This window comes from Octopus sinensis, linkage group LG7 (genome assembly GCF_006345805.1).
Source record: "Octopus sinensis linkage group LG7, ASM634580v1, whole genome shotgun sequence".
Lineage (NCBI taxonomy): Eukaryota > Metazoa > Mollusca > Cephalopoda > Octopoda > Octopodidae > Octopus > Octopus sinensis.
In genome coordinates, this window is record NC_043003.1 from 51,178,452 (window position 1) to 51,193,987 (window position 15,536).

At 35.4% G+C, this 15,536-nt stretch overlaps 2 protein-coding genes across 4 annotated transcripts; both read left to right on the forward strand.

Annotated features, from left to right (window-relative positions):
- The first annotated feature begins 3,296 nt into the window (after positions 1 to 3,296).
- Positions 3,297 to 4,127, forward strand: LOC115214402 (zinc finger protein 271-like). Its single transcript, XM_029783598.1, has 2 exons — positions 3,297 to 3,498; positions 3,853 to 4,127. Exons 1-2 carry the CDS (start codon positions 3,297 to 3,299, stop codon positions 4,125 to 4,127), a joined length of 477 nt encoding a protein of 158 aa, XP_029639458.1.
- Positions 4,128 to 6,797: 2,670 nt separating this feature from the next.
- On the forward strand, positions 6,798 to 11,893 carry LOC115214403 (zinc finger protein 62-like). Of its 3 annotated transcripts, XM_036504755.1 has the most exons (3): positions 6,798 to 6,923; positions 9,483 to 10,284; positions 10,621 to 11,893. In XM_036504755.1, exons 2-3 carry the CDS (start codon positions 9,648 to 9,650, stop codon positions 11,658 to 11,660), a joined length of 1,677 nt encoding a protein of 558 aa, XP_036360648.1. In that variant the 5' UTR covers positions 6,798 to 6,923; positions 9,483 to 9,647; the 3' UTR covers positions 11,661 to 11,893. The 3 variants fall into 3 exon arrangements, with proteins under 3 accessions (XP_036360648.1, XP_036360646.1, XP_036360647.1); XM_036504753.1 differs by having other exon boundaries at positions 9,483 to 11,893; XM_036504754.1 differs by lacking the exon at positions 6,798 to 6,923 and adding an exon at positions 6,944 to 7,627 and having other exon boundaries at positions 9,483 to 11,893.
- Positions 11,894 to 15,536: the final 3,643 nt, after the last annotated feature.

Genomic DNA, 15,536 nt, shown 5'->3' on the forward strand with positions numbered 1-15,536 from the left:
ACTTTTGAAAGAAATGTCAATAAAACTAGTTTTTATGCACCAAATGGCTTTGGAGCTCCATCAGAACAGAGCAGTAATCAAAGGGGTCCATAGATAAAAAAATATGGTTAAAGACCACTTCTTTAGAGAAGACTCTTTTGTTTCTATATAGGTGAATCTTTACTATCATCATTCAATATGTTCTTTAACTTTAGCCAGCTCTTTCACTTGAAACAGACCTTGTTACTTGCTCCTTTGCCAAAAGGATCTTTACCAATTTGAAAGAATGTCTTTTTGAGCGCTAAGAGCACCATCCGAGCGTGATCATTGCCAGAGCGTGCTAGTGGAGCGCTAAGAGCACCACCTGAGTGTAATCATTGCCAGAGCAGCTGACAGGCTTCCATGCCAGTGGCACATAAAAAGCACCATTCGAGCGTGATCGTTACCAGTGTCGCCTTACTGGCACGTGAAAAAACATTTGAGCAAGGTTGTTGCCAGTGCCATTGGACTGGCTCCTGTACAGGTGGCACGTAAAAGAAACCATTCGAGAGTGGCCATTGCCAGTACCGCCTGACTGGCCCTTGTGTCAGTGGCACCTAAAAGCACCCACTACTCTCTCGGAGTGGTTGGCATTAGGAAGGGCATCCAGCTGTAGAAACTCTGCCAGATCAGATTGGAGCCTGATGCAGCCATCTGGTTTGTCAGTCCTCAGTCAAATCGTCAAACCCATGCTAGCATGGAAAGCGGACATTAAACAATGATGATGATGATGCTCCCCATAGTGATTTCTATTCACCTCTGCACTAATAAAAAAACATTCCATTCAAAGATCACCTTTGTCCATCTGCCATCCTACTAAATGTACACAATCACCAAATATAGTCAATACTTCTGCAAGAATGGGTCAACAAAAGAGCTTCTATTTGATCTGCTAAAAATATCAGCCAAATCTCTTCAAATAACACTTCTATTTATATAACTAGGGATATATTAATTATAATAATAATAATAATAATAATTGTGTACAGTGCTCAGGTGCACTACAAGTCATCTAAAGTGTATATATAATCAGGTGTAGTTTCGGTGGATTTCGGAAAGCATGAAGGCCTTAAAGGATGCAGTGTCATCGCAGTCAACAACTGATGCAGGCAGTTTATTCCATGCTTCAGCAACTCTGAGCATGAAAAAATGTTTCCGAAAGTCATGGGAGCTGTGTTGTTTTCTGACTTTGTAGGCATGTCCACGTGTGTTAGACACATGGAGATCAAAAAGGTGTTCAGTGTTGTTGTTGGTGAGGTGGTTGATAACTTTGTGGATGTTTACCAAGTCCGTCGCCAGACGCCGGAGCTTCAGTGAATCCATGCCCAGGGAAACAAGGCGCTCAGAATATGGTAGGTGTCTGATGGTGGGTATGCGTTTGGTTGCACATCTCTGGACAGATTCCAGGAGGTCAATGTTCTGAGCAAGATAGGGGTTCCAAACTGATGATGCGAATTCCAAGTGTGGTCGTACCATAGCTGTATACAGTTTTAAATAGATGGCTGGAGAGCGGCTAACAAAAGTCTTGCTGAGTGATGCCAAGACACCCTCGGCCTTCTTGACAATTTTAGAGATATGCTTTGTCCAACGCAAATCACTGCTGACAGTGATGCCCTTTTTATGATTACAGCTTCAGAATCTTTGATAATTGGTCAGTTTGATCTGGGTTAACCTCATTCTAAACAACAACAACAACTATCCCATTTGCAAGCTGTATCCGCCTTCTATATCTGTCTATTTTTACTATAATTGTCCTGTTCCTCTGAACTATTAAGTTGTCTAGTACCCATCTTTAAAAACACTTAATCTAACTACTTTTCTTCCACTCATCTGCTCTGACCCACTTACCAAACACTGCATTTAATACACTAATTCTTCTTTTCTTGAACTGAGGCACACCCCACCACTCTCACCCTACCACACACACACTATCCACATTCTTTCTACACACTATAGAGGATCATACTATAGGAGGATCATCTATAGAGGATCATACTAAATATCAAAGACAGCAATTTCACTAATGCTAGAAAACCTACAAAAGACATAGACACTTCCTTTGCTCCACTGACTAATTCTGAACAAAAAAAAAGGAACAAAAAAAATGGTAGAGCACCAGATCAAATGGTCTGTGGTATTTCACTGCCTCTCTTGCATTCTGAGTTAAAATCCCTCTTGGGGCTGACTCTGATTTTCAATTTTCTTGGATCAAGAAGACATGATGTTAATTCAAATGGTCTACCCACCTCCCATAGTCTTTGAACTAAATTTAGAGATCATCAACATTGTTTAATCATTATCAGCAACAGCATTATTCAATCATCATCATCATCATCATCATCCTTAGCAATTCCCTAAATGAAAACCCTGACACTCTTAATTCAACCACTCTAATACACCACATCCATCAACTCTTCCTTCCATGATTTACTGGGGTCCCATGACTGTTGGATGAAAGAGAGTAACTATCCTTACACACAGAAACCTGACCTAACAGTTTATAAAATAGAGTTCCAGAACTCATGTCTCTTATCAATGTTCCACTATTCTTCTACCTTATTTATCATGCTTCCATGGTGATTTTTTCCCAAGGCCATCTCCACCACATGTCTATGCCATTGTATCTTTTTTTTTGTAAGTAGTTTATATATATTGTTACATATTATCTCTTCATAATGTTCTTATATTCAATGCCACTGGTCAAGATTATTTTTCTAATAAATTTTGTATAATTATTTCATTATATTCTTTATTTCAGTGAATTTCTCATCTATCCATGATGCATTAAGGAATATGAAAGACTAGAGAATGACATTCTCAAGCAAACATATAACATTGGTTATTTAACTCTGAAGAAACTTCATTTGTTGTCTGGAAATATTTACTGGATTTATATTGTGGATAAACTTGGGAAATTCAAAAGTAAACTTGAACAGAATGATGTGTTTCCATACTGGATATATCTTAATAACTGGAGCAAGTAGTATCAGTTTGAGTTGTTCATTTCTAACTACAAGACAAAAAAGAATATGCTATGAATCTCTTCTAAAATGAACTTCAAAAATATTTCTTTACAGCTGAGGCATATCTACAGATATTTACAATTTTTATTGTTTCTTGTCAAGAGATGATATGTCGTAAATTCATTGTAAATACATTGTAAATTCAGCAGCCAAATTTTGAACTCCTGACCTTGAAGTTAATAATAACTTTGTTAGCATGGTATTTCACATAAAGAAAGGATTTTCATTTGTATTTAATGAATACTACTTGATATTATGGAAGAGAAAGAGTATGACACTCAGGTTAATGATGAAATGCGATCTGGTTGTAAAGATTTATCTCACCAGGCACAAGTACAGATAAACAAAAATTCATACAGGTGTGATATCTGCCTTAAAGTCTTCTTCCAGAATGAGCTTTTGTCTTACCACAAATGTATTCATACATGTGAGAGACGATACCAACATGATATCTGCAGTTAAGTATTCCCAATGCATAATAAATTAATAAGCCATAAAAGTGTTCACACAGGTGTGAAACATGATTGTGATATTTGTCACAAATCATTTTCCCAGAGAGAATATTTGTCTGTTCACAAACGTATTCATACAGGGGAGAAACCATACCACTGTGATATCTGTAGTAAAACATTCTCTCAGTGTAGTAAACTAGCAAGCCGTAAAAGTATTCACATAGATGAGAAGCCATACGTCTGTGATATCTGTAGCAAATCATTCTCCGGCAAAGAGTATTTGAATATTCATAAACGTGTTCATACAGGGGAGAAACCATATTGTTGTGATATCTGTGATAAATCATTCTCTCGAAAAGAACATATGATTCTTCATAAACGTATTCATACAGGTGAAAAACCATATCTCTGTGATGTTTGCAGTAAAACCTTCTCTCAGAGAGAACTATTGATTAGTCATAAACGAATTCATACAGGTGAAAAACCTTATCAGTGTGATGTTTGTGGAAAAAGATTCTCTAGAGAAGATCAATTAATTAGACACATACGTATTCATACAGGCAAGAAACCACATAACTGTGATATTTGTGGTAAAGAATTCTCACACAAGAGCAATTTAACTTCAGGTGTGTGAGGAACCATGCATCTCATATCTTTGGTAAGACAGTATCTTAAAAGTTAGTGTCTTATCCTAACCTGACATACTAATTTAAGAAAAATAAACTATTTAAATTGTAAAATCATAATACTCTATAAAATCATGTAAGACTTCTCTGGCACACCCGTCATCATTTTACCATCCAGTTTCCCATGGCATCATTCTTCTCATACTCATATTTATCTTGTCTCCGAGGATCAACATCTTTAGATCTTACCTTATTGCTTCCTTTCATATTTTCCTGCTTTTCCTCTACTCAAGGAAGATAAAGAACCGGGAAGCTCATAACTTTCTTTCCCCCTAGCTGCCAGCCATTTTCATTACAGATTCTTCTCCTGAATGTGTTGGCCATTACCTTTAACAAGCCAGTTGCTTTCTCAAATTAGTGTTATCTTGTATTTTAGGAACCTTAATAGTGCACATTGATAGACAATTCTCAATGTTTTCCAGTCTCTGCTCACTGCAATCAAATTTCACTTACAATATTGCATAGTACTTCTTATATTTGCTTTATACAACTTGCTTTTGCATGAAGTATTTTGCCGTACACAAATATCTTTCTTTTGTTAGTTGTTATGCAAATATTGCAACCATTATTACTTAACACAAATAATCTACTATTTTAAGTGAGCCATTTTAAATGTTCTTCCTAATAAGATCTGGTCAATCAACAATTGCTGATACTCTGCAAATTCTCAAGTGATGCCCACAATGGAACATTGCTCCCATATCTGAGGCAGTGCACCTGTTAAACAAACAGATATCCTGAACCACATCCATGGAAAGACCACTCAACTTAATAGCATAAAGTCATGCTCCAGTCTCTCACTTAAAAGTCTGTTGCCTCTGCTTTCAGCCCTTTCTGTTACTAGTATAATGGCCTTTAATTCTCCACTTCTGGTCACCCTTGTTGTATCTAATCCCTTCCAAGACCTCTCACTAACCACTATGCCCAGCGCTTCTGCTCTAGAATATCAGCCCTTTCAAATTTCCTCCTTGTTCATATCTTTCCTGGAAAGGATCAGAAAGATTTTCTTTATATTGGTAATTTATTCGTTATAGCAATGGTTATCATACTGACTAACATTAGTCCCAACCTCAATAAAAATATTAATCAAATTTCTTGCTCCATCTTCTCTTTATTAATAAGTGAACAAAACAGTGTTTGTATCTTTATCCCTTCTAAACTGTCTTAATTTTATTAAAAATGGTAATTTTGGGGCCCCATTTTCAATTTTCACAGCCAGCACCATCTCCTTATGAGAAATACTGGCTTAAGACAACACTAAGATGTCATTGGAGGGAGATTTTGCTGTTAGAAAGTGATTGGTGTTAGGAAGGTCCCAGCCATAGAAATAACACCAAAAACAGAACAAGAAATTCAATTTGTTTAATGTCCTACTAACCTACAACACACTTCTCTAACTGTGCCCCACACACACATACCACACCACCACTGTTCATCTACTTTAAAATTATGTCAAACTGTTCAGTTAGGACAAAAATACATTTGACAGTTGTTGATTTAAAGGGTTTTGTAAGCTTGCAAGGTGATAATGTTTCTACCCTTTGCTGTACTTTCATAAATATCTCACACTGACTGAGGATTACCGCTGATGTAGCAATTAAATATCAGTAGCAGAAACTAATATTATCAACTTCATAAATGAATAGGCAAATCATTCACACTCTATTAATGCAGTATTGAGTACTCTTTCAATTGTCATACCAACATAACTATGCTCCTGGTGGCTTCAATCCAGATAAGAACTACCAACAAAGAGTAGAACACCCAAGCCACAAAGCAATATGGGACCACTATATAAAAGTTGTACCAGATGACTAATAAAAAGATAAAATTTAGGGTTAGGGTTAGGGTGAGGGTTAGGGTTTGTGACAGGATGTTGTCTCAGTTTTAGACGCAGCAAATGATTTTAGCTCAATAGAGGCGATTCATTGGTTAAAATTCGAAAAATTAAACTACGTTAAACAAACAAATTACAATTTTCTCAAGAAAGCCAAGAGAAAAAAATGTTTTATTTTGACACATTCTACCAGTATACGAAGTTTTAAAGTGTTTAGTTAACTAGAAATTGTGTTGACATGTGCCGTTCAAAAGGAAAAGATCCGATAGATAGATAGATAGATAGATAGATGAATGGATGGATGGACGGACGGACGGAAGCAGACACAAACACACACACACACACGTAATTTGTACATACGTACGTGTTCATGCATGCACGTGTATGTGTTTTAATATAACGTTGGTGAAAAAAATATATATTTGCAGCAAACTTAACAGGTACTGTTAAAGTCGAAGAGCTCGTTAATTAAGACGAAATCTGCAAAATTTTTTTTGTTGTTTAAACTATTTATAGAACTCTAATAATAAATTCCATGAAACCTGCATATCAAGCTATGTTTACATCTGTCAAACAATTTTATTTATTTCCCTTTTACTTTGCGATGCTGAACAGAGTTCTTCGCCCTCGTTCCCATCACACTCGTTTTACAATAATAATACAATTAGTCATTTCTTTGTTTTTCACATATTCTACGTTTCTTTCCAAATAGTAGGCTACGAAAGCAAAGTTGCTTGTTTAGTCGATTAGTTATGTGCCTATCAAGATGTATCACTTAGTTTCTTCTTTACTATCGTTTAATGTCAAGAATATTTTTGTAAATGTTTTGCATGACAATGACTTCTTGACATTTCTGCATCTGTCACATCTAACTATATTGAATAGCGAAGAGAAATATTAGAAAACAGTAAGTTGTGCACATATATCTCTAATCATGAACAACTTGAGATTAATTGCATTGATTATTTTTACATACGATGAGAAAACTTTAAAAATAGTCTCCTAAGTCTGTGAAATTTCTATTTCTGTTGTTATTCACCGAAAATATTTTCAAACAAATTCTTCGAGAGGCATAAATCAATGTGCGCTACACGGTTTTGCTTGTCGCGCATCACTTAATAATTTCGTTTTCCATGTATCACTTAGCAATTTCGCTTTTTACATTTGTTGTTCAACTACACTACACGTAAAAAAGATATAACATCACAGTTTTAAGAAAATATGACTTGTTCAGAGTTGGAAGGTCATCGATCATGACCATTTTTGTTTCCGAAAGAGAGTGGTAATAGGTTATCCGACCAGAGATTTGGCTCGTATGCTTACAACAGAGTTCGTCCGATAAAAGCATCCAAGAGCCATGTTATGGTGTTTAACTATTCCAGGGGTTAAATACTGCTCAAGAGTAGGAACAATCGCTTCTTTTATATTCTATATTTTGCTGTCTACGCCTTTTCTCTCTCCGAACTTTGGTGGCACTCGGCTATTTATAGAAAATGCTTGTCCAAAATGCTGCATAGAGGGATTGAACCCGAAACCACACAGCTGATTGTAAAGTAACAAAATATAAAGAGCAGACCCCACCTCCATCCTATTCTTGAAACATTCAAATCAGTAAGTAAAATAAATAAATTAGAGAAATAACTTCAATAATATATTTTTAAGTGAAAGCACGATAGCTTTGACGATGTCTTTGTGACAGGCTAAGTTCTTTGGTGTTTATTCTTCGTTTCCTCACAATTGATTTTGAAGAAATTGTTAGGTCAGGTGCGAAACTGGCACCAATATCGAACGTGGAACCTCGTGATTGCAAAGCGATCAAACTCATTTTTATACTCAAAATATTAGTCAAAGTAGAATTAGTTAAAGGCGATCTTTTGAATTCAGTACTCCACTTCCATTTTATCGATTAACAGATGTTTGGCGGTCGGCGAAGATTGTCTCTTTCTTCGCATATTCTACCTAGCAACTTCGATACCTTATTCATGAATTAAATTCAGTACTCTATTTATTTCATCATTTTATCATTTTAGTGTGAATTCTCTGGAAACTGTATCAGATTGTTTAGAATTTATTATGATGGAATATAAATTTTGGCAAAGTTACTGTTTACCATTCCGTTCCCACTTTGTCAAAAGAACTTTTCACTTGACCTAGATCATTCCATATTGCCTGTCACTTCTGATGGTGCTTTGTCGCGACCTTTAGCTTTCAGTTTAGTCAATCTTTATCTCCCCATATGACTTATGGCAACTAATTTTCTTTCAGTCTACGTCGACCAAATCCACCCAGGTTTTGGTCAACCCGAGTTATAGGAAAAGACACTTCTCCAAGGATCTTATGTAAAAGGATCTCGGTCAGTTTCAATGATATTGTTTGTTGTCAGGGAATATTTTAGGTTGCAGTTGGAGTTTTTTATTTATTTATTATTATCATTATTATTTTTTTTTTTTTTTTTTTGAAGGATGTTATTGTATCAGATAATTTAAAATTGTTTCTGTTCTTCATTGCTGAGTTACTTAAGATATGAGAGTGAGTGAAGATAAAATAAATTTAAATTATTCATTTAATGAATGATATCAATAATAATAATAATAATGCTGTAGTAGTAATCATTTTAAACAAATGAAAATAATATTGTTAGAGCAATAATTAGTGCCATCCTTGCTGCCACTAGTGTCAAAGTTGCCCCTGGCTGCTAAGTGACAGAAGGGTAGTCCTAAGTTCAGTTCTACAGCAACAAATAAAAATAAACATTCGAAAGAAATTCAGTTCATTTTTGTATCTTTGGGTGTTCAGTTTTCTGTTTCTTTTGTATAGATTTTACCTGTCTTCAAATTAGATACAAATGAATACTGTTGTTTAGCCCCAGGTCACCAGCTGCCAAACCTTCCTTGTTAATTAATACAACCACTATATTTGAAAACCTGGTAGACAGGTGTCTACTGTTACCTGTATATCAGTATAGAGCTTCAGTGATATGTCGGAAATGAAAAGATGCCTGATATCTGGAAGTTTACAAAGGGACATAATACTTTTATAAAATAGTTTTGTTGATATCAACATTGCTGCACTACAATCATTGACATATCTCAGATAAGCCTTCTTTCTACTTTTACCATATATTGCAAAGATGGAGATTTGATAGACCACACAACCTCGATGATTGTTTTCATTTAAATATTAAGATATTACAGTTTCATCCAACTGCATTCCACCATTTTCACTTTATCTTTGCTAAACTGAGGATGTATATTCACTAGGAGATACCCTCATTGATAGTGAAGGATTGGATTTGTAACTGCTTTGAAGGTTTTTTGTTGCATGCCCTTAATGTTTTGAGAGATAGGTTATATTATTGTTATGTTGTTGTATGTAGTGGTTGAGTTCTTGTGCTGTTGAAAGAGATGTTTTAGAGGTTGGTGTTTCAATATCCCTTATATCTTACAATACTGTTTCATTGTTTCAGGGTATTGCTCACCTTTGATTCACCAAGAAATTAATAAAGGATAGGAAAGACTGAAGAATAATCTTATCAAGATGACATGTAATGTCAGTTGCATAACTTTGATATAATTTATGAAATTACGAAGAAAAGAATTAAAGCTGTAGTTTATGACCACCAAACAGCAATATGGAGGAGACATCTGAGAGTCAGATTCATGATGAAGCAAAATCTGAGAAAAAAAATGTATCTCATAAGACACAGTTAAATACACCAAAGAAATTCTACACCTGTGATATATGTTTACTGATATTCTCTGATATTGACAGTTTGACTAATCACAAAAATATACATGCAGATAAAAAACCATTCCTGTGTAGTGTGTGTGGTAAAACCTTCTCTGAGAGTTCAAAATTAACTCATCATAAATGCACACACACAGGTGAGAAACCATACCACTGTGATATTTGTGGTAAGACCTTTTCACAGAAAACTAATTTAACTCGTCACAAACATGTGCACTCAGAAACAAAACCATGCCAATGTGATGTCTGTGGAAAAACTTTCTCAACAACTGGAAATTTAGCTTCTCATAAATGTATTCAATCAGAAGAAAAATCATTCACTTGTGATGTCTGTGGGAAAACGTTTTCTAAAAGTAAAATATTAACCATCCATAAACGTATTCACATGGATGAGAAGCCATACCAGTGTGATGTCTGTGGTAAATCATTCTCCCAAAGTGGGTATTTAACTTACCATAAGCTTATTCACACAGGAGAGAAACCATACCACTGTGATATTTGTACTAAAACATTTTCTCGAAATGATTATTTGAAACGTCACGTACGTGTTCATACTGGGGAAAAACCATATGAATGTGATATCTGTGGAAAAACATTCTCTGGAAGTGGAAATCTAACATGTCATAAACGTATACATACAGGTAGTAAACCATACCATTGTGATACCTGTGATAAATCATTTTCAACAACTGGAAGTTTAACTTCTCATAAACGTATTCATTCAGGTGAGAAACCATACCAGTGTGAAATTTGTTTGAAATCATTCTCTCAGAATGGACAGTTAACTAATCACCGAAGTGTTCACACAGGTGAGAAACCATACCACTGTGATGTCTGTGGCAAAAGATTTTCTATAAGTGGTGATTTATCTCGTCACAAACGTATTCACACAGGTGACAAACCATACCAATGTGATATCTGCCGTAAAAGGTTCAGTGCAAGTGAAAATTTAACGACTCATAAACGTATTCACATAGGTAAGAAACTATACCAGTGTGATGTCTGTGGTAAAATATTTGCAAGGAGGAGGTATTTAATAATTCATAAACGTATTCATACTGGTGAGAAACCATACCATTGTGCTATTTGTGGTAAAACATTCTCTCGAAAGGAATATTTAACACTTCACAAATGTATTCATTCAGGGGAAAAACCATATCAGTATAATATCTATGATAAGGCACTGACAGGGAATTCTGAATTGACTTACCTCAAGCAGCTTACCACAGCTGATAAATCATACCCTTGTAATATCTGTGGTAAAACATTCACGCATAATTTGGTGTTAGCTATTCATAAACGTATTCACACAGGTGAGAAACCATACCACTGTGATATATGTGGTAAATCATTTTCAATGAGTGGAAATTTATCTTCTCATAAACTTACCCATTCAGATAAAGAGCCATATGGGTGTGACAAGTGCGGTAAAACATTTTCTGAAAATGATCTTTTAATTAATCATCGAAGTATGCATGCAAGTGAGAATCTACGTCGTTGTGATAAAACATTTTCTCAGACTGAAGAGTTAACTCCTTGCAAACAGACTCACATTAATGAAAAACCTTACCACTGTGATAGTTCTGATAAAGAGTTCACTGTAAGTGAAAATTTAACTTCTCACAAAAACATTTACACAGGTGAACAACTACATCAGTGTAATATCTGTGGTAAAGTATTTGCACAGAAAAGAAACTTAATAAGACACAGATATATCCACAGCAGTGGTAAGATGTACCATTGCAATATATGTGGCAAGAAATTCACTCGAAATGAGTATTTGACACTTCACAAACGAATTCACACAGGAGAAAAACCATATCAGTGTGATATCTGTGGCAAAGCATTCACAATGAAGAAGAGTTTAACTAGTCATAAACAAGTTCACTCAATATAAGAACTAATGGATGGATGCAAACATGGTCATGTGGTTGGCTTCACAATCACACGGTTGTGATTTTAATTACACCGATTGGTACATTAAGCAAGTGTTTCCTGCCATAGTTTCAGGCTGATCGTAGTGCAGGAGTTTGTTGAGTGGATTGTATCTGTTGTTGGGTGGTACATTTAGTCCATTGCTTAATTGAGCATTATCACCAGGTTCTTGGGTGTATTTAGAGGAGACCATTTTTTTAAAAAAAGAATTCAGACAAGGTCATCAGGTATCATGATTCCTGTTCCTCTTTCCCATATAAGTTTACACTTCCTCTTCAGACAAGCCATGAAGTCATATCTTATTATAATGATGATTATATCTTGATATGTATATACATGACTAAAAAGAAATCTTCTATCACCTTTGCTAATTAAGTCAGGTTATAGAGATTTCAATTAGTAATAATTTCAAAAGCAAAACTTCTACATGCTGCAACACAAGATTCAACTAGGAGCTATCAGATCTTCAGTCTAACACTCTCTTTACTGAGCTATTTCAAGTATATGCAAATGGCTTCATAACTTATACAGAAATATATTTACTGTCATTAAAATGGGAATGTTTTCTTAAAGTATAGCAAAGAAAATACATTAATGGGTAGAGAAAGAACTCATTTCCAATTAACAAGTAATTGAAGGTACAAGAAGTTTGTTGTATTTTTATACAATGTTACATGTTTTTGATTTGAAATGTGGAATATATACCAGAAAACTGCTTGAGGTTTTGGTGGGGTATGTTTCTGCTAGTTGACACAATGAAAACCCTTGTTACATAATTAATCACAATCCTATAAAAGTAATTATTGGAATTCATATAAAATGTTGCAAAATTTGTGAAAATTATATTTATAGTGTTTTCAAAACACTTTAGTAGCATTATTTTGAGAAAACTGTATCTTTCCAGTAGCTGAAAGTTTTCCACCCCCTCAAACTAGCAAAAGTTTGAGAGCTTTTCTTCTTTTTTTTTTTTTTTTTTTCCATTAACTTTGTTTTAGAACCCACCATAACATTGTATTTAAGCTGAATGTAACAGTTTATGTATCATTATAATCATTAACATGGTCGTATCGTTGTGTAATGTTCAAATTTGTAATTGGGCTATATATAAAATAAAATGTGTTTTATAAAAAAATATGTCAATATTTGAAAATATATATTTGCTTGACTGTTCACCTGAAATACAGAAGCAGACGAGAAGAGGAAAAAAACATTTCCATGAGATATTTCTCCAGTAATAGTTATTTGAATTTTAAAAGATGATACTTTTATGTACCTGAATTTTATCTCTCCAGAAATATTGTTTTAAAATATGAAATGGTAAAAGATAGAACAAATCAGCAATACAATGTAAAGGAGAAGGAATAAATAAAAATATATTAAATTGCTTGAAAATACAATGAATTTATCACGTTTGTTTTCATCATCATCATCATCGTTTAACGTCCGTACTCCATGCTAGCATGGGTTGGACGGTTCAACCGGGGATCTGGGAAGCCAGAAGGCTGCACCAGGCTCCAGTCTTATCTGGCAATGTTTCTACAGCTGGATGCCCTTCCTAACACCAACCACTCTGTGAGTGTAGTGGGTGCTTTTTACGTGCCACCTGCACAGTTTTGTATTTAAAAAAAAGGTACAATTTTAAATTTATTCCTTAAATTTTGACTCTATAGAAGATGTAACCAACTGTAAGCTTTTCTCTTGTTTGAATATCTGAATGAAATTATAATTTATGTATTGTTGGTGGCACAAATCTTTTATGTCTAGATGGTATTGCACCAGTAATGTATTATCTGCTAATAGATAGAAAACTTATGTGTAGCCTAGTGGTCAAAGTGTTGGATTCCTGATGTGACGTTGTCTGAATTCTCTGAGTACCATATTGTATAATAAAAATAAATAAATGCACCCTTTTAAAGCCTAGCCAGGTTCATGGGCCCGGTTTCAATGGCATATGTGTTCCCCAGCTGGACGGGACGCCAACTCATCGCAGCCTTACTCATTTTTGCCAGCTGGTTGGACTGGAGCAACGTGAAATGAAGTGTTTTGCTCAAGAACACAACGCGTCGCCCGGTCCAGGAATCAAAACCACCATCTTTCGATCATGATGCTGACACCCTAACCACTAAGCCACGTGCCTCTACTATACCATGTTGTATACTTGAGCAAAATATTTTTCATATTGCATCTGTCAACTCAGCTGGAAATGTGTGCCAGCAAAAGCTGGGAGTAACCCAACCGTGTGACAAATTTGCATCTTGGTCATTGAAATGTATTGCACTTTGGGTTGCTCATACTATATGGAAACTTGAAGAAGGTCCGACTCTAATGATCCTATAGGCTAATGTCAGACCTATTTCTTTTGTATCTCTCATTTTACTTGTTTTAGTCATTGGACTGCAGCCATAAAAAGGCACCATCTTGAAAGGTTTTGTTGAACAAATCAAATCCTGTACATATTTTTAAGTCTGCTACTTATTCTTCCAGTCCCTTTGGCTGAACTGCTAAGCTACAAGAATGTAAACAAACCAACACTGGTTGTCAAGCACTCGTGGGGAACAATCACAAAGACATACTCATATTTATTATATATATGATAGGCTTCCATCTACCAAATTTACCCACAAGGTATTAGTCAGTCTGGAGCTGTAATAGAAGTCATTTGCTCAAGGTATTGCACACGGGGAACCTAAAGCCACATGGTTGCAAAACAGGTTTCTTAACCACACAGCCATGCTTTCATATAAACAATTGCAGCGTGGAAGGTGTTTATAAGCCATTTAAGAAACACACAAAAACCTTTAGATTCACTTCAACATTTAAATTTAATTTGTCAAAATATTTTCGTCGCTTTGAGACCGCAACCTGTTCACTGACAAAACTTCGTGCAGCAATGGTTCTCGGTTCTCACACTTTTCAAAACATTTTACGTGCCAGTTTTCCCTTACAAGTTTTTCTGAGAATTCACGGTCCCCAAGAAAATGCAGGATAATATACATGGTAAAAATGACACACTCGTGTACCGTAATTTCTGGACTATGAACTGCACTGCCCATAGACCCGCAACCCTGAAAACTACAACTTATTCCACGCAATTTCCCATTGGGATACACATGAAAATATGAGGAATCAGTTGATCAATTGGTTACAAAACAAATTAGAAACGAAAACTGTCCGAAAATATCCCCAGCCTCCTGTATTAACAACTGCGTAAGACCCATTTTTGCTTATTTAGCAGACAGAAACCGCGGGTCATACATCGTAAACTACGGTATATATACGTACTCGACAGTGGTTGTCGAACTTTTGGCATCACCTTCCCCTTTCACCATGTTCGGGATGTTAATCCTCCCTATTGTCAGGTCATTCCTCATATCCATTATCCAAGGGGTGTATTTCAACCAATTTACCTATCTTAAGCAGAAGAATTTTAATAGCATCACAAAATGTACCGAAGTTTATGTCAATTGGACCACTGGTAATCACGGAAAACCACAATTTTAGTAGAAACATCGTCTTCTCTTCCTCCCCTGAAAGTTTATCATCCCTTTTCCTGAATTCCTGATACATAACATGTCAATATATATATATAAAGAAATTATTTATTCACAAAAGCAGGCCATCTATCATTTTATTTACATCAAAATAACCAGCTTTTTTATGTTCGACTCTGTTTTGAAGAGGGCAACTCTCATTTCTAGTGTGACATCCAGTCGATTTCGTGACTTCATTTTGATGGCAAGGAAAGTGGAAAACGTGGTCTCACACTCATAGGTGGTTAGAAATGGCATCAGTACTTTGCGACATCAGGATATGCCTGTGACATTTCAATCCAAAAGTC

Bases quoted from the DNA above. Each gene is read 5' to 3' on its own strand.
- LOC115214402 (XM_029783598.1), top strand. From the start codon at position 3,297: ATGGAAGAGAAAGAGTATGACACTCAGGTTAATGATGAAATGCGATCT. The intron at 3,499-3,852 runs GTTAAGTATTCC...TCTCTCGAAAAG, and splicing joins ATACCAACATGATATCTGCA to AACATATGATTCTTCATAAA.
- LOC115214403 (XM_036504753.1), top strand. From the start codon at position 9,648: ATGGAGGAGACATCTGAGAGTCAGATTCATGATGAAGCAAAATCTGAG.